The 20,015-nt window shown below is 42.7% G+C and overlaps 1 protein-coding gene across 2 annotated transcripts; it reads left to right on the top strand.

Annotated features, from left to right (window-relative positions):
- The first annotated feature begins 15,069 nt into the window (after window positions 1-15,069).
- npbwr2b (neuropeptides B/W receptor 2b) lies at window positions 15,070-19,557 on the top strand. Of its 2 annotated transcripts, none has more exons than XM_075475818.1 (2): window positions 15,070-15,160; window positions 15,599-19,557. In XM_075475818.1, exon 2 carries the CDS (start codon window positions 16,289-16,291, stop codon window positions 17,303-17,305), a length of 1,017 nt encoding a protein of 338 aa, XP_075331933.1. In that variant the 5' UTR covers window positions 15,070-15,160; window positions 15,599-16,288; the 3' UTR covers window positions 17,306-19,557. The 2 variants fall into 2 exon arrangements, with proteins under 2 accessions (XP_075331933.1, XP_075331934.1); XM_075475819.1 differs by having other exon boundaries at window positions 15,070-15,132.
- The last annotated feature ends 458 nt before the right edge of the window (window positions 19,558-20,015 follow it).

Below are 20,015 nucleotides of genomic sequence, written 5' to 3' on the forward strand. Positions count from 1 at the left end.
AACGCGGGATTCGACTCTAATTTCTCCACAACACCATTAGGTAACATTATTAGACAGCATGGCATAAATTTCCATTGCTATGCTGATGATACTCAGCTGTACTTATCTATAAAACCAGATGAACCCAATAGGTTGGTCAGACTACAAGCATGTCTTAAAGACATAAAGACCTGGATGACTCAGAACTGTCTGCTTCTAAATTCAGACAAAACTGAAGTCGTTATCTTTGGACCTGAGCGTTTCAGGGAGAAATTGTCTCGCTATATAGTTACTCTAGATGGTATTTCCTTGGCTTCTAGTTCTACAGTGAGGAACCTTGGAGTTATTTTTGACCAGAATTTATCATTTGACTCGCATATATAACAGGTTTCTAGGACTGCCTTCTTTCATCTTCATAATATTGTTAAAATCAGGAACATCTTGTCTCAGAGTGATGCAGAAAAACTAGTCCATGCATTTGTTACTTCAAGATGATTGGACTGCTGTAATTCTTTATTTATGGGCTGTCCCACATATTCTCTGAAAAGCCTTCAGTTGATCCAAAATGCTGCAGCCAGAGTTTTGATGAGAACTAGCAGGAGAGATCATATTTCTCCAGTTTTAGCTTCTCTTCATTGGCTCCCTGTTGAATTCAGAATAGAATTTAAGATTCTTCTCCTTACATATAAAGCTCTTAATGACCGAGCTCCATCATATCTTAAAGATCTCATTGTAAGATATTTTCCTAACAGAGCACTTCGTTCCCAAACTGCAGGTTTACTTGAGGTTCCCAGAGTTTCTAAAAGTAGAATGGGAGGCAGAGCCTTCAGTTATCAGGCCCCTCTCTGTGGAACCAGCTGCCAGTTTGGGAGGCAGAGCCTTCAGTTATCAGGCCCTTCTCTGTGGAATAAGCTGCCAGTAAATGTCCGGGAAGCAGACACCCTTTCCACTTTTAAGACCAGGCTTAAAACTTTCCTTTTTGATAAAGCTTATAGTTAGGGATGGCTCAGGTGATCCTGAAACATCCCATAGTTAAGCTGCTATAGGCCCAGCCTGCTGGGGGGCCTCATCTGTCACACCTTTCCTCACTTTACTCTCTTTATGTATATGTGATATTATTGTGGTCATTAACTGGTGTTTCCCTGTTCCAACAGGTATCCTTTGAATGGTGTTACAGTGCCGCCGCCGCCGCTGCGCGCCCCCCCCCTTCTGTCCTCTCAAACCCCAGCTGGTCGAGGCGGATGGCCACCCTTCCTGAGTCTGGTTCTGCCAGAGGTTTCTTCCTGTTAAAAGGGAGTCGTTTCTCTCCACAGTCGCCTCAGGCACGCTCAGGCCGGGAGATTGGACCGAAAAAGAAAAAGTTTTCAGTGCAATCTGTTGGTTTCCTTAGCTAGGAAATTGTTTTTGAATTGGCTCTATATGAACGAATTGGATTATTTTATGAATAATTATGATTACAATGAATTGAATTCCAATTGGCTTGAATTGGACTTTATTATCTAAGTGCCTTGAGATGACATTTGTTGTATTTGGTGCTATATAAATGAAAATGAATTGAATTGAAAACTGGTGATTGTCTTTTTTTATTGTGTAACAAAAAATACATGATAAAAAATGTATTGAATTGAGTTGAATAGATAAATAACAGGTGGTTTCATCTTACAAAATAGATTTTGGATTTAAAATTCAATTAAGTTGCTTTATTTTGGGGCTTTGGAAGGGCGGGTCATTTTTGACCCGTAGGGCAAAGGAGAGTAAACAGAATGTTAAGACCGCACAAGGGTTAAATTGTTTTTTTGTTGTTTTCTTTGGAAGAGGGGGAGGGGAGTTTAATTCCAAGTTAAGGGCGGTTTATGGTCGGAAACCAGGTCGTCTGCGTGTGTGTCGCAGTTAACGCAGACATGCCCCCCCCATTACGCAGACACTCTGGTGCACCTCCCCAAAATTGTAACTCATCGCAGACAGTGCCGCAGATATCGTCGCAGGGAGGAGAGAAAGGAGGCCTCTGATTGGTCAACTCTACATCCGCTCTACACTATGCATATTTCCGGTTTGCTAACCGGCTAATGGTGACACTAACCGTGCTAACCGTGACGCTTCTTTCGCCTCTCTGCCAGCTCCAGTAGTAGCAATATTTCTTCTATTTCTAGATCGATCAGCTGCATCTCAATCAAAGTGCGCATTCGTCCAGTCGCCATTGTTGTTGAATGACCTCCGTAACCGGAAGAGAAACACGCCACCCACCACACCCACAATCCTAGCTTGTTCGTGATTGTCCCTCTTGCGTTGTGGCGTGGGATTAACATAGCGCAGACCGCGCTTCAAAATTGGGCATAAATCAAAAATAACTGCGTCATGTCTGCGACAAGCTCACTGCGACACACTGCTGTGAGAGTATACACGGCCCTTTAGGCTTCACCTTGATTGGCCGAGTTCCATTGTGAGCTCGGGCGTTGATAGGCTCGGTCCATTGTGAGTCGGTGCGACATTGGCTAAACCGTTCAATGTGAGAATTGACAAGGGCGAAGCCTATTGGAGGGGAGATGCAGACTAACGTGAGCGAGGTAGCGCCACAGCCGTAGTCACACACAGCTGGATGGTCATATTGTAGAAGCTGGCTTCGTTATTAGTAAAAATTAATAAGTGTCCAAGAAAAGTTATTAATGTAAAAAAAGGAAAAGATTAAAAAGGGAAGCAGTGACAATAATGAAAGAATGAGAAAAAGCTGGGCAGACCATAATAAACCAACTGAATACTTAAAGTGATACTCCGGAGTAGATTCAACATGGGGTCATTTGAACCGTGATATCCAGCCAAGTAGACCACCCGCAGTTTTTTCGATATTGGCTGAACATCAGCTGAGTTACTGAGTTATCCCGAATAGCTTCGTACAAGGGTTAATGGATCCTGGTCCGTATCTCCAAAATTACCACACTAAAATCACATGCCATGACACCAAACTTCTACAGTAGTACAAATATGGTCTGTACTCACAAAACGATGCATTTGGAAGTTTGTACATAGTCCAGGAGTTTATTATTATCAACACAAGCCTGATAGCTTCTCTGCAGCTAAAGCTGCGTCGACGTCACTTCAGGGAGCTTCAAAGTAAGATGAGGGTTGATCTACTACTGTAGACAACAAAGCAAGGCTGCTCAATTTCTCCATTGATAAAATAATTTCACAACTCTACAACATAAAAATTCATAAAAAAACATGTAGAATATAGCATATACTTTGTTGTCCGTGGGAGGGGCCATGGGGGTCGGGTGCAATGTGAGCTGGGCGGCAGCCGAAGGCAGGGACCTTGGCGGTCTGATCCTCAGCTACTGAAGCTGGCTCTTGGGACGTGGAACGTCACCTCTCTGCTGGGGAAGGAGCCTGAGCTGGTGCGCGAGGCTGAGCGGTTCCGGCTAGATATAGTCGGACTCACCTCAACGCATGGCTTGGGCTCCGGAACCAGCCTCCTCGAGAGGGGTTGGACTCTCTTCCACTCTGTAGTTGCCCGCGGTGAGAGGCGTAGAGCAGGTGTGGGCATACTTATCGCCCCCCGGCTGTGCGCCTGTACATTGGGGTTCACCCCGGTAGACGAGAGGGTAGCCTCCCTCCGCCTTAGGGTGGGGGGACGGGTCCTGACTGTTGTTTGTGCTTATGCACCGAACGGCAGTTCAGAGTACCCACCCTTTTTGGAGTCCCTGGAGGAGACACTAGAGAGTGCTCCTCCGGGAGACTCCCTCGTCCTGCTGGGGGACTTCAATGCTCACGTGGGCAATGACAGTGAGACCTGGAGGGGCGTGATTGGGGGGAACGGCCCCCCCGATCTGAATCAGAGTGGTGTTTTGTTGTTGGACTTCTGTGCTCGTCACGGATTGTCCATAACGAACACCATGTTCAGGCATAAGGGTGTCCATATGTGCACTTGGCACCAGGACACCCTAGGCCGCAGCTCGATGATCGACTTTGTAGTCGTATCATCGGACTTGCGGCCGTATGTCCTGGACACTCGGGTGAAGAGAGGGGCGGAGCTGTCAACTGATCACCACCTGGTGGTGAGTTGGCTCCGCTGGTGGGGGAGGAAGCCGGTCAGACCTGGCAGGCCCAAACGTATTGTGAGGGTCTGTTGGGAACGGCTGGCGGAATCCCCTGTAAGGAGGAGTTTCAACTCCCACCTCCGGCAGAGCTTCAACCATGTCCCGGGGGAGGTGGGGGACATTGAGCCCGAATGGGCCATGTTCCGTGCCTCCATTGTTGAGGCGGCCGACCGGAGCTGTGGCCGCAAGGTGGTCGGTGCCGGTCGTGGCGGCAATCCCCGAACCCGCTGGTGGACCCCAGTGGTGAGGGAGGCCGTCAAGCGGAAGAAGGAGTCCTATCGGGCCTTTTCGGCCAGTGGGACTCTGGAAGCAGCTGATGGGTACCGACAGGCCAAGCGGAACGCAGCCTCGGCGGTTGCTGAGGCAAAAACTCGGGCTTGGGAGGAGTTCGGGGAGGCCATGGAGAACGATTTCCGGACGGCCTCGAGGAGATTCTGGTCCACCATCCGGCGGCTCGGGGGGGGAAGCGGTGCACCGTCAACACCGTGTATGGTGAGGGCGGGGCTCTGCTGACTTCAACTCGGGACGTCGTGAGTCGGTGGGGGGAATACTTCGAGGGCCTCCTCAATCCTACCGACACGCCTTCCGATGAGGAAGCAGAGTTGGGGAGCTCGGACGTGGGACCTCCCATTTCTGGGGCTGAGGTTGCCGAGGTGGTCAAAAAACTCCTCGGTGGCAAGGCCCCGGGGGTGGATGAGGTCCGTCCTGAGTTCCTCAAGGCTCTGGATGTTGTGGGGCTGTCTTGGTTGACACGCCTCTGCAGCATCGCGTGGACATCGGGGGCAGTGCCTCTGGACTGGCAGATCGGGGTGGTGGTCCCCCTCTTTAAAAAGGGGGACCGGAGGGTGTGTTCCAACTATAGGGGGATCACACTCCTCAGCCTCCCTGGTAAGGTCTTTTCGGGGGTACTGGAGAGGAGGATCCGCCGGATAGTCGAATCTCGGATTCAGGAGGTGCAGTGTGGTTTTCGTCCTGGCCGTGGAACAGTGGACCAGCTCTATACCCTCCGCAGGATCCTGGAGGGAGCATGGGAGTTCGCCCAACCGGTCTACATGTGTTTTGTGGACTTGGAGAAGGCGTTCGACCGTGTCCCTCGGGGACTCTTGTGGGGGGTGCTCCGGGAGTATGGAGTGCCGGACTCCTTGATATGGGCTGTTCGGTCCCTGTATGACCGGTGTCAGAGTTTGGTCCGCATTGCCGGCAGTAAGTCGGACATGTTTCCTGTGAGGGTTGGACTCCGTCAGGGCTGCCCTTTGTCACCGATTCTGTTCATAATTTTTATGGACAGAATTTCTAGGCGCAGCCAGGGCGTTGAGGGGGTCCGGTTTGGCGACCTCAGAATCGGGTCTCTGCTTTTTGCGGACGATGCGGTTCTGTTGGCGTCGTCAGGCCGTGACCTTCAGCTCTCACTGGAGCGGTTCGCAGCCGAGTGTGAAGCGGCTGGGATGACCATCAGCACCTCCAAATCTGAGACCATGGTCTTCGGCCGGAAAAGGGTGGAATGCTCTCTTCGGGTCGGGAATGAGATCCTTCCCCAAGTGGAGGAGTTTAAGTATCTCGGGGTCTTGTTCACGAGTGAGGGATGAATGGAGCAGGAGATTGACAGACGGATCGGTGCGGCGTCTGCAGTGATGCAGGCTCTGCACCGGCCCGTCGTGGTGAAGAAGGAGCTGAGCCAGAAGGCGAAGCTCTCGATTTACCGGTCAATCTATGTTCCTACCCTCACCTATGATCACGAGTTGTGGGTAGTGACCGAAAGAACGAGATCGCGAATACAAGCGGCCGAAATGAGTTTCCTCCGCAGGGTGTCTGGGCTCTCCCTTAGAGATAGGGTGAGAAGCTCGGTCATCCGGGAGGGGCTCGGAGTAGAACCGCTGCTCCTCCGCATCCAGAGGAGTCAGATGAGGTGGCTCGGGCATCTGGTTAGGATGCCTCCTGGACGCCTCCCCGGTGAGGTGTTCCGGGCCCGTCCCACTGGGAAGAGGCCCCGGGGAAGACCCAGGACACGTTGGAGAGACTATGTTTCTCGGCTGGCCTGGGAACGCCTCGGGGTCCCCCCAGAAGAGCTGGAGGAAGTGGCCGGGGACAGGGACGTCTGGGTCTCTTTGCTCAAGCTGCTGCCCCCGCGACCCGATCCCCGGACCAGCGGAAGATAATGGATGGATGGATGGATGGGGACTAATCAATGAAAACGCAAAGCACATAGACGGGATGAAAAGATAGATTCAATGTTTTAAATTATCGTACAAAGACATTTGCAGGGTTTGACTCCTGACTGGGCAATTAAAAAGACTCCAGGATTTACTTCACCTGGCTGTTAGCCTGATCTGGAGCGGGCTAGCTGCACAGAAAACAAAGTTACCATGGTAACTCCTGTGCCATAGGTTCAGCCAGGATGAGGAGAAAATCCCATCTTAATTCATTCCGTAGGTTTCGTGAAGCAGCCCTCTGGTTTGTGAAACTACTATGTTTTTAGCGTTTGGACGAACAGTGCGGTAAGACCGGGCTGTAAGTGACTCAGGGCTTTTGCTCTTGGTTTCAGTGATAACTGAAACCCCTTGATACAAGTCTGTAAATTGTCCACACATCCAGCCTTTTAAATCTTGGCTCAGCCCCAGTGGGGGTCCGACACTGATTTACGCCCCGGGCGAAACCCGGTGCTGGCGCCCCAATGGCTTTGGCCGTTTCCTATCCATTATGATTATGTCTTAATCCGTTTACGATTCGACCGACGAACACCTCTTCCTCGTCCAAATATTGAATCATCCCCCCTCCCCATTGCACAAACTCTGCACTGTGCTGCGTTGCTCACCTAACGTAACGCGAGAGGTGAGACTGACTGTCACTGAGCCATTTGAACTTGTCTTGACCAATTGACCACCACGACTACCTACCACCATATCTTGGGAATTTATTCGATTCATCATACCCAACACATGTGTATGCCCAGTCGGCCCGCCACTAGGACCGCCCCTGCTCAGCCCCACAATGAGTTTTACAACGTTACTCTCATTCTCACACACATCCACAGAGTACTTCTCATTCTACGCACAAAGCACTTTCTTCCTCTCTCCCTCTCTTTAGTTTAAACACACACACACATATGACAGGCAATGCAGATCTGAGATCTCACATCTCATGTGTTACCTTGGCACACTTTGGCATGTAGGGGGGGCAGAGAATTGTTTGGTCAAACTTTCAATTGGAGGACAACCTCCAGTTTTTTTTGTTTTTTTTTATGTTTGTATCCTTGTGATATTGATAGAATTGTTTTAATTTCAAAATCCTCCAAACACATATCATTCTGGCCCTCACTCATACCCCCTCTTTGACATTTAGACATTTATGTTCCCAAAAATGTCCTGACAGAGAGGTTTGTCAGCGTTGATGAATCATGCTCCATAAAGCTTACTTTACTACTCACACAAAGGCCAGAAAGAAACGATAATGGCCAGTAAATGGCCACTAAAAGCCTTATAAAACAATGGATTCCTTGTAATGCCCAATAAACCCTTCTTTGACTATTGCCAACAATAATATACACTCACACACACACACACACACGCACACACACGCACACACACACACACACACACACACACACACACACACACCACAATGGATATGGTTGCTAAACAATCACAGAGATCATTCCAAACACATCACCTTCATGGAAACATCAGTGTGTTGCTAGGAACTTGGATCAATGGATCATTGTACTTTGACAGCTCAGCAATAACAAAACAGCTCCTGGATATATGGTCATATTCAGTAATGTGTACATGTGACCCTAAATGGTATGATCAGTGGAGAGGAAGAGCACAGCCGAAGTTATGATATCAACACCCTGATAAATACATTCTAAGCCAAATTGACTTACATGTGACTTGTACATTTCTGTCTAAATACTTTGGTTGGTTTGTTATATAATTTTGATAAACCATCTGATCCCATTATTTCCTATTACCACCTAGAAGACATTTTGATTTTCAGCTTGAAGGATGCAGTAACATCGAGTGCCAAAGCTGCAGATTTCAATTAAATAAATACCCCCCCAACATATTATAGTTGCTGTGAGAAATCCCTTGAGCCAGTGTTTGATTTGTCCACTCAGGGTTATGCTTGACATATGATGTTCCAACAGGTCAGACTGTGAGGGGAAAACACAGTCTGCAGATAGAAATTGTTCGCTTTCAGGTAATGAAAATAATGATGCTTCTTATTTTTACACACCTTGACTAACCCTATTTCCAGTAAAGTTTAGAAGTTTTCTAGAATTGCAACAAAAAGGTAAATATGTAATTTGGTTATTACAAAAAAATTGATAGAGGTGTAGAGGAACTCCACTGTAAATATATCAATATAATTCTCTTTATTAAGTTTTTGAAGGCATACAAAAACACAAACCCCAGTAATACAAACAGACAAATAAATCAAAGAAAGTATACTCCAAGAGTAATAAAAAAAAAAATATATATAAATATAATAAAAAATAGAAAATAAAAAAGAAAGGAAAAGAGTGGGAGTGGGACTGGGGCAGGTCATAAATTTAAATATTGACATGTTTTTTACTTGTTAAAATAGTCAAAGGTTGCCATATCATATAAAAAGTATCCACTTTGCCTTTAAACTCAAATTTGATCTTTTCTAATTGGACATGTTTCATTATATCCTGTGACAGGTTAAAATAGGATGGTGGGTTCTTTTGTTTCATATTTAACAAAATAAGCCTCCTGGCTAGAAGTATCACACATTTTAATTGTGAGGTTAGCTGTAACTGGGGCGACACCAAATAAGACAGGAATTGGGTCTGGGCTCATATATCGGATTATATAGATTGGACCGAAAAACAAAAAGTTTTCAGTGCAATCTGTTGGTTTTCTTAGCTAGGAAATTGTTTTTGAATTGGCTCTATATGAACGAATTGGATTATTTTATGAATTATGATTATTATTAATTAATTGAATTCCAATTGGCTTGAATTGGACTTACTATCTAAGTGCCTTGAGATGACATTTGTTGTATTTGGCGCTATATAAATAAAAATGAATTGAATTGAATTGAATATCAGATGCTGTCTGTTGTTTGCCATGCACATGTCTTTGTCCAAAATGTACAGATGTTCGGATAACTCCAAAAGGTATGACCCAGCGAGGCCGGTCCTTGGCTGCACCGGTCGCACGGCGCGTCTGTCCCAGGAAACATTTGGAAAGCCGTTGTTCGGAAAAGTGTGGTTTATGTAAGACTTTGAACTGCAGTAGTCCATGTCGAGCACAGACTGAGGAAGAGTGAACATTATCCTGGGCTTCGGCCCATTGACAATCCGTGATCCCTACTCCAAGGTCCTTCTGCCAAGCTTCTTCCAGGTAGTCCAGTGTGGGCACATATTCCATGTCTGACAATCCATTGCAAATTTTGGAAATCAAGCCTTTTTTCAGTGGGTCCTTTAAAACTGCAGAATTTATTTCATACCCAGGGGGCTGGCTGGGGAAAGATAGAAACATCTTTTTTACAAAACTGCGGACTTGTAGAAATGTGAAAAAAATTCTATCAATTTTGTTCTTATCTCGCAGTTGGTCAAAAGTAGCAAAGGTTCTATGGATAAACAGATCTTGAACACAGTGTATCCTTTTAACTTTCCATTGATTTATATGATACTTCTAAAAGAGATGGAGTAAACCGATGATTGTGTACTATTGTGGTCAATACTGAACTATCCTGCGTTTTAATTTTTTTTTCAATCTGACGCCAGATCTTAGCTGAGTGAGAAACAATTATATTTTTTAGTTTAGTAACAGGAGTCTTTACGGAATAATAGAATATTGCTTGTAGCGAGGTTGGGTGACAATTCTGAGTCTCCATCTCAACTCAGCCAGCTCCCCGCGCACAGCCCCAAAAAGAGAAGGGCCGAATATTACAAGAGGAGTAGTATTGGAATCAAAATCGAGGCATCCTATACCTCCGAGCGCCTTTGGCCTCTGGAGGAAAGATTTCTTAATCCTAGGAGTCTTTTTGCTCCAAATAAATTGAGAAATCAAACCATCCATTTTTTTAAAAAACACCATAGTAATGAAAAGGGGTATACATCGAAATACAAACAGAAACTTTGGCAATATACTCATCCTTACAATATTAATTCGTCCTGCAAGGGAAACTGGAAGAGTCACCCATTTGTTAAAATTTACTTTTGTTTTTTCGAATAAGCTTAGTAAATTATGTTTAACAAGGCCAGAAAATTCTTGTGTAATATTAATCCCTAAATATTTGAGTTTAGGGCTGCACGGTGGTGTGGTGGTTAGCACCGTCGCCTCACAGCAAGAAGGTTCCAGGTTCAACACCCAGCTGGGGCCTTTCTGTGTGGAGTTTGCATGTTCTCCCCGTGTAAGCGTGGGTTCTCTCCGGGTACTCCGGCTTCCTCCCACTGTCCAAAAAATCATGCATGTTAGGTTGATTGGCATCTCTAAATTGTCCTTAGGAGTGAGTGTGAGCGTGCATGGTTGTTTGTCTCGTTTGTCTCTATGTGGCCCTGCGATGGACTGGCGGCCTGTCCAGGGTGTACCCCGCCTCTCGCCCATTGACTGCTGGGATAGGCTCCAGCCCGCCCGCGACCCGATCGACGGATTCAGCGGTATAGATAATGGATGGATGGATGGATGGATATTTGAGTTTAGTCGAAATTGTAAATGGGTGAAAATCAAGAAAACTACAATGTTGTTGAGCTGTGCCCTTCATTAGAAAAGGTACACTTTTTGAAAAAAAAATGTTGTAACTGAGATTACACCAAAGTTCTGTAAGAATGACATAATAACAGGCAGATTCCTTTCCTTTTTAAATATATATATAACCACAGCTCGTCAGTATACAATGATACCTTAAATTCAGTGCCACTCCTAAAAATCCCAGAATATCCTTTAACTGTTCTTAGAGCAATGGCTAGGGGTTCGATTGCTAATGCAAACAACAGTGACAACAGATGGCAGCCCTGCCTTGTAGATCGTCCTACGGGAAAATATTGAAAGTAGTAAACAAAGGAGGAAGGAGGAGAAGAAGAATCACATAAGATCCACTCAAAGGTTCATTTGGGAATGTCGTGTGAATGTCAATTGAAATAGTGTAAACCTTTTGAGTTTTGAATTTTTGAAGATTTACAGTTGGTTTCTCATTTAAATACTCTATAATAGCTCATTTAATATAGCTGAGAGCTAAAATTTATATTTCTGTGCAGCATTCATACCATTTCAGATGACTGGAAAGAATTACTTGCCCATTATTCCATCTTGGAAGCATTCCTGTTGTCACACCAACCTATTATCATCTCGGGACATTGAAAAATGTTGTTTTGTCAGAACGTGAGGTTTCTGTGAGTTATGCACTAAGTATCCTTTGGTTCAGGTGTCATGATGCACGCACAGTTTGAATCTGGAGGTCAGAGTTCTGTTTTTTCACTCACTGTCACATTGTGATGGCGAGGGGAATAAAAAGTGAAAGGCCGGTAGTAAAGGAGAGGTGTGTAGTGTACACCACGGTTGTAAAAAATGTAAACAAACTTCCCTCAACAGATCAAAGCAGTGATCCTTTGTTGGTTTCATTCTGTTTAATCCACTTCAGCAGTGGAGAAGAGAATTAAAGGGTAAAGAAGGATTATGAATCCCCTGCACTAAACTGGGAGTCAGATCAAATATATAAGATAAAAGAAAACATTTTTGTTTTTGCAACTTCCCTTTCATTTTCAGAATTTTTTCGACCCCTGTATCTGTTGTAATGATGTTGACATAACATCTCTGTACGACAGCAATTCATGTCTGTGTGTTTAAAGCCAATAAATCAATAAAACTAAAGGCAAACTTTGGCAGAGTATTCTGAACAACGATTAATGTTTGATGCAACATGAGGTGCAAAACCAGGAAGTAGATAGTCTTTTAGGGTGTGTAGGCTGGATTTAGAGGATGTGTATATGAGACAGCTGTTGCCTTAACCACGACCAGAACCAAATGCTTTTGTTATCCGAACCTAATCGTTATCTCAACAAGGTTTTGGTATTTCTCAGTTTGGTTGGCCTAAAATTTTGTAAATTTCAAAACACTGCGAAAAAAAAAAAAAAAAAAACATGGTCCCATTGTCTCATTAAGAAAAAAAAGTTTGCGATTGAAATCCTTTCTGTGGTTCAGACACACAGCTTTGGGAAATTTATAGTATGTAAGTAAAATCTACCTCAGACACTGACAAAAACAGATCAAACTGGAAAGTGGAATTGTTGGAGGGAAAAACCCAACAGCGGGGTACACAAGAGGAGCGCATTTAGTTGAAAGTGAATCAATGCAACATTTTCCTCATTTACTTGCATCATCTAGCGTGAAGAAGAATGGAGAAGAGATACCAAAGAAGGAAACCAAAGAATAAACGTGCACAGTGCAGTTTTTTTCAGTGTGGTAGATAGTTTGTCAGATATTCCATTAAAATGAATCATTTTCTTTCACAATGAATAGAAGCAACAAAGTCTACAATTTTTCTGAACATACAGTAGATGCTTTCTCAACCACAAAATCAAAATCTTGTTCCATAAGGTTCTCATCTGAGATTAACTAGTAAAACACAATGGGGCAGCTTTTCAATAAGTCTTAACCCTTAAATCCCAGAACGGTTTAGGCCCAAAATACATCTGTGATATGTTCAGAGAACATAAAGTCAGCAGAGCTCTGAGATCCAAGGACTCAGGTCAGCTGGTCCAGTCCAGAGTCCAGACTAAACATGGAGAAGCAGCATTTAGCTGTTATGCTGCAAACAAGTGGAACAAACTGCCAGTGGAGATTAAACTTTCACCAAATGGAGACATTTTTAAATCCAGGTTAAAAACATTTCTGTTCTCATGTGTCTATGCATGAAATCTGCACGATATCTTTGAACTTATCTGGACTGTTGCTGGTTTTTAAATTCATTTAAATTTTTTTATTTGTTTCTCTTTATATTCTTTTATGTATTTTTAATGCTTCTTCCACTCCCTGCTGCAATGCTTTTATTTTATGTAAAGCACTTTGAACTGTTTGTACATGAAATGTGCTATATAAATAAATTTGATTTGATTTGATTTGATAAATATAATCATGTTTGTAAAGCATGTCACTGCCAAAAGGGAAGATGCCCTGTCTATAGGGAATGAGCATAAGTTCATCAGCATATACTGTAGATATAAAGCAGAGATAAATCTAAAGATTTTATGCATTATTTAAAGCAACTCTACAGAATTTAGCGAATATTTTTCTCCCCATTCAATTGTGCAATGTAACACCACTGTCACAAAAACCAATCTCTGAGTGAGCCCTGCGAATGCACAGCCATACAAATGTATAGCTGTCATGTTGAGGAGGCCACAAAGACACCATCAAATACCCACAAAAGTGACAGAACATGGCTGTAAAGTGTGGTAAAGTCATGAAGTGTGGTATCTCTGCCTTGCCCCTGGGTGCTCCAGGATAGTTTTAGGCCCTGGAATATGCAAAAAAAACAAAGTCAGGGTATTTCAAAAGTAGATTTAAGGTTCACAAACTTCCCTCGTGTTGCTTTAAAAGACATCCTGGGAAAACATGATAGGAGTGATGTTTTTTTTTTCTCTCTGGAACTTGCCAACGCTTTCTGTTGATGATAGCATATAGTAACAATTCTACCTCAAGTAATATTGTTTGTAACTTATCCAGCCAAACTGTGTGGCAGCTGTGGCTCAGGGGATACGGTGGCCATCTTGTAATTGGATTAACACGTTCAGCAAATACAAAGTTAACACCAATTAGTTATAATTCCCCATAAACGATACAGCCTGAGATGCTTGATTGGAAATGTTTTTTTTCTGCATCACTGTTGTGTAATTTAAAGACACAGGACTGCTGAACTACTTAATGGTCTAGCCCTGAAATAAAGAGCTTTCATTCTTTATTTTTTGCATCCAAAAAAAAAAAAGAAGAAGTCAACAACTTGATTTTCAACCATTACTAAATTTAGGTTGATATATCTGTGCATCCCTACTCAAAAATATGTTGAACAATAATACTTGCATATCCCAATTTGTCCATCACGTTTTTGTGGCACCAGAAACATTACTTCTGTTGTCATCTATGTCATCTCTTTGCAGTGCGATAAAACAAAAGACAACTTTCACCCAATATTGTGTAGAAATATGGAGATTGTTTTCTCATTTGAAGCATTCAGCTCCAGTTTAGAGGTAGGTTTAAATAAAACCTGAAAATGTCATGATCACTATTCAATGAAGATGCTGTACAACTGACTAAGAAATATTTCACAAAGCTGTGCCCATTCACAGCACTGCAGACCACAAACAGCCATCATGACAAAGGATTACAAATTTGGATTTACAAAGTGCTTTTCACTTGGAGCTTTCTTACATGGAGACTGATCGCCATACCTGACAATGCTGCATGCTTGCAAAAAATCATATTTATATTTATATCATGGAAATGTACTGTATGGGTTTCTGAGCAGGTGGCTTCAAACACTTCTCTGGCCATGTGATTTAGCAGAGTACACTAAAAGAATGGCATTTTAGATTTAAAAGCCATCAGATTCTGATTAATCTGTGGGAGAAAAAAGCATCAAGCAAATGTCAAATGGAGCATTTAAGGGTCATTACACCAAATGGGTGCCATTTGCTTGTTGTAAATCTCCCAAATTAAATGAATTTTTATGTCTTTTTCAAAACTGAATCCAGTAACACACATATGTAACCACTCAAATGTGTTAAACAGTTGGATACAATGATGGACCAAACATAATTGAAAAAGTAGTTGATCTTTTCATTTCTTTAGAAAAAAACATTAAGTGACAGGAATGAAGAATGGATGACGTTTTGACCTGTGCAGTACACCATGAAGGCAGAGTGGTCGATCCGGGCTGATGTATGTTCACATGACTGGCTCGCGGATCTCGAAGTGACGTCAGCCAGAGGCGCTGCCTTCCAGGAGCGTGTGGAGAGAGGCGCGCGCAGCGGAGAGCGGAGTGTTTCCTGCGGAGGTGACAGCGAGGAAGAGGGACCTTACCGGGAGCCCGGAGAGGGGTAAACTCTTCAATTCCTTTAAGAAATCGTAAGTTGGTAAAACAGACTACTTTATTTACACAAGTAGTGAGTTAATTATCTTGATCCAATTAGATAGATGACAGTAGACAGCCTGAGAAGACTGTAGCTCAGTGCCAGGGCTCTCTTATGGATTATACACTTTTTTCTTGGCTTTTTTTGATTATACGTTGCCACATATTTTCGATTTTACACGAAGTTGAGAATAATCCAAATTCATTTGATGCGTGACTAAAGCAGTTCAATAGGCCTTTTGAGAAAACGTGGCATGTATTTATTATTCAAATAGAAAAAAAAAGCCGTAACATCGAAGACTGATACAGCTCTACAAACAGTCTGTAGGAAAGACTGCGTTCGGTGTCCACAGAAGACATTTTATTTCGATCACCATTGATATTTCAAATATTTCAAGGCACCTGATGTATGTCCACGTCTCTCTGTCGTCCAGATATCGGGACGCGCCACTCGTGCGTAAAACACTGGCATCGTCTCCAGAGCGCACAGGAAACGCAGGAAGAAAACAGCGCTGCCCAAAACTCCAAGTAACCACCGTGAGCCTAACGGTGGTCGTACTGAGTCTTTAAAAACCCTGTTTTTTTGGCATCGGAGAAAAGGAGAAACAGAGGACCAGGAAGATAATTCTCTCTGTGTGAGGACAAAAGCAACATCACCAAATAGGATGTATTTTTGACATGTTCAAAAAGGAGAAGGATTCAGTGTATTCTGGTGGATCTAAAGTATTAACTGTTTTGTTTTTTTTTAAGAACGAGAAAGAGAACTAAAGTGGAGCACTCGGTGTGGTGAGTGTGTGGCTGCAGCTGCAGAATTTTTGCACCCAGATCATTAACCAGAATCACAAAGTGAGATATTCCAGTGAAAAACAAGTAATATAGGAAAAAACACCTGGAGGATATTATATGTATATAGGATTTCTTTACATAACTCTACGTGACATTTTATACAGTAAGGAGTGTTAAGAGCACAATTAATCTCGCAGGAGTGTTGCTCTGTGGACTCGCCCCTCCTCGGCTGTCTTCTTGTCTTAATTCCTCTTTCCAGTGATGGAGAGTAATCCTTCTTTAACTTAGCATTCTTGTCTGCTGTCTTAGTTTATCTCAGCTCTCATCTCTCAGTAAACATGGCGAACGTCTCTATCTCCAGCAGTGCATTGCCACTATGTAATGACTCTGTAGACCTATACTCCATCATATCCGGGAACAACACTGATTTGAACTGCACGCCTCCCTCTGAGTTTCACTTCTACGCTGACCTTTATGTCATTTTACCGGTGATCTACTCTGTCATCTGTGCAGTGGGACTGACGGGCAACACAGCTGTCATCTATGTTATTCTTAAAGCACCCAAAATGAAAACAGTCACTAATATGTTCATTCTGAATTTAGCAATTGCAGATGATTTGTTCACTTTAGTGTTACCGATTAGCATAGGTGAACACTTGCTAAACTACTGGCCTTTCGGCGAGGTTTTGTGCAAAGTTATCCTCAGCATAGACCACTACAACATATTCTCCAGTATCTATTTTTTGACAGTTATGAGTATTGATCGCTACCTGGTTGTTTTGGCCACAGTGAAATCCAAACGCATGCCGTACCGCACATACCGAGCAGCCAAAATCATTTCTTTTTGTGTCTGGATCCTGGTTATCCTCATCGTCATGCCGTTCACCGTTTTTGCCAGCGTCTATGTCAACCCAAACGATGGTAGGAAGACCTGTGTGCTGAGCTTCCCCAGCCCTGAGAGTTTGTGGTTCAAAACAAGTCGGATCTACACACTCATCCTTGGTTTTGCCATTCCAGTTTCAACAATCTGTATCTTATACACCATGATGCTCTACAAGCTGAGGAACATGCGTCTGAACAGCAATGCTAAAGCACTGGACAAAGCCAAGAAGAAAGTCACCATCATGGTGTTCATCGTCTTGGCCGTCTGCTTGTTCTGTTGGACACCTTTCCACCTCAGCACCATCGTGGCTCTGACAACAGACCTGAGGACCACACCTCTGCTGATTGGGATCTCCTACTTCATAACCAGCCTGAGCTACGCCAACTCCTGCCTCAACCCTTTCCTCTATGCTTTCCTGGACGACAGCTTCAGGAAAGCCTTCAAGAAGATGCTGGAATGCAGACCAGCCTGAACGTGCAACATGAAATCTGTTGCAGAGGTCTGTTGAAATGATGTGTGAACAAACTGGGATGGGATCAGTTCCACCATCAAATCTGATTTCTCTACTTATTCGATGCAGGTTTGATGATTTAGTTTGTTAAAGCTTCTCTTGGCAGTGTTGCACAATGTTTGATTATGATAAAAAAAATAAAAATTACTGTAAACTGCAGGTTATTGTTAATTTGACACTGTAATATGATTTCTTTGTGTAACAGTAAACCAAAGTATCAAGACAGGAAAAAGATCAGTTGATTGTGATGTCCAGTTACATTTCGATTGGATGCAACTGTTTAGTAAATCATCACTTCATGGGGACAGAAGTCAAAATGGATAAGTGGAAGCAAATTCGAGAACATTAGAAATTAGCAAAGGACTTCTCAGTCAGAGAAGTAATGGTTGAAAGAAGATTGGAAGTTTTCATCAAATTAGCACTATTACTTGCTCTACAAAAATGATGTAACAATATAAAACCACAGCTATTTAGAACTGTCAAAAAAGGTTTCAAGCGGTCAGGATTGACTTCAAGGTTTGGACTGCAACTGTCTGGTGTCGTGAAAATGAAAAATCTTATTGTGAGACAAGATGGGACACCACACATGTGTGACTGTCAGAGGACTGAGGGACATCTCTGGTGGGGTCAAATGTGTGGAAAAGCCACTGCTCAGCACAGCAGCAAAGATTTGCATGGTGTCCATCAAATCACCGTAGTTCAGCTTGGAGGGTAGCACAACTCAGCCTTCATTTTAAATGAGCAAGTTTTTTCCCATATTCTGACAGGAACTGTATAACAGGCTCATACATGTTTCTGAATATGAAGTGCTCACTGATTTGACCTGTTTATGGGCTGATTGGATTACTTGACAAAGGCTGAGAACCTCAGCCGCAAAAATCTGATGTTTTTCAACAAAAGAAATCACAGAAGAAGCAAATGGAAATTATTTAGATCACCTAAAATGTTGGTGCACGTCCACCTTTTAAAAAGGTTTTTACATTGACACCGTTCGGATGAAGAATGTGTATATTTTGTGTACTTTTATCCTCAAGTATTTGCTGTTTATGTATCACTTGAGAAATTAAAAACTGCATCCTACCAACCCAGTACTGTAGCCTGATAGAAACAGGACAGGAGGGCTATGTAAAATGTATTCGGATCTTCTCATAGCTGTTGTTTTTGTGAGCTTTTGTCGCCCCCTGTTGGCGACAGGCAGTGTTACCTGAAAGTGCAGTCAGAGCCATTTGCAGTATTTAAGCAAACACTCTGTTTAAGGGAGTTACATTTCTACACATATATCTATGTAAAGTCACTGTGTCGAAAGATAATGTATGTTTTTAGTTTTTTTTTTGTACCTGAAAATGACCAAATTTTGTACCCGTACAATATATCAGAATGTAAAAAATTAATGCACAATACATTTGGAATAAAAGGCAAAAAGGTTTTTAATTGAACACACATCTATATATAGGCACATATATGTGTATGTATATAGACAAAAAAATAAATTAGGTGTTTTTGTCAAAACTGAATTTATCTACGAGGTGAATTTCATTTCAAGTTTTGCGTTGAAAATGGATCACCATTCAAGTCTCGTTTTGCTCATACTCATGTTATATGTTTTTTTAGCCTGTGTTTAACACCAGACTACAGTATGAATGATAATACATTCTACAAACAATGTCATTTCTTACTGTGAAATGTTAAATGATGACATGCAGTGCCTATATAACTTCCTTCAACCTCTACAGGCTCTGAAAAGAAAAAATAAAGAAGAAAGCTTCCTGTTGAATGGACAACATAGAAAGCATGTGATTATCAGATTCGAGAAAGGCATCAACTTTATGGCTCTGACTGCAACAATAGGCACTATAATGTACTGTAAATAGTTCAGTTTTTATAGGGGGATGTATAGTCACAGCAGTGCAATTTATAATCAAATGTTCTCCATAACTGAAACTTGAGTCACATGAGTGAGAAATTAATTTTGCAATTATTGTTTAATGCGGCCTGTTAAAAATAATCAAGACATGTTATATGATTTGTATATTTTTGGAACAGTCATTAGCTTTCAATGACTTCATATGCATAAAGTTTAGTTTCGCATAGGTTTTCATGTATTTTTGATATTCTAGAAAGTTGCTTAATGTGCATATATTGAAATCATTAGAATTGTGCAGAAACTTTAGTTTTTTACAGTGCTGATGTACATTAAAATCTCATGCATTACACGTTTATGAAGACTTATTGTTCTGATGAGGACCAGAGTTTGGGTTGATGTCAGAGTGAGCAGATGGATACTTAATGTGGGCAACAATATCAGCTATTATTTTTTAATAGAAAGAAAACATATATCTACAAACCAAAATCTCCTTGATAGGCCTTTTTTGTCTCTTGTTGGACTACTAATTACTGTGAACCAAGTCATGTCATTGACAACTGCGATAGGCTCCAGCCCCCCCGCAACCCTAAATTGGATTGAGCTGGTATAGAAAAGGGATGGATGAGTCATGTCATGATGGATTGATGGCAACTCTGTGCCCAGTAATTAATAATCTGAATAATAGTCTGATGGTCATATGGTGAGCAGATCTTTCTGTTCTTTTTCCATCCAAACAAATCTAAAGAATAGATTACGTGTTTGAACTAGACTGATCCACCGTAGCACCACCGACAACCTACAGGAGCC

Source organism: Odontesthes bonariensis, chromosome 10 (genome assembly GCF_027942865.1).
Source record: "Odontesthes bonariensis isolate fOdoBon6 chromosome 10, fOdoBon6.hap1, whole genome shotgun sequence".
In the NCBI taxonomy this organism is placed as follows: domain Eukaryota; kingdom Metazoa; phylum Chordata; class Actinopteri; order Atheriniformes; family Atherinopsidae; genus Odontesthes; species Odontesthes bonariensis.

Coding starts and splice junctions, on each gene's coding strand:
- npbwr2b (XM_075475818.1), top strand. CDS start 16,289: ATGGCGAACGTCTCTATCTCCAGCAGTGCATTGCCACTATGTAATGAC.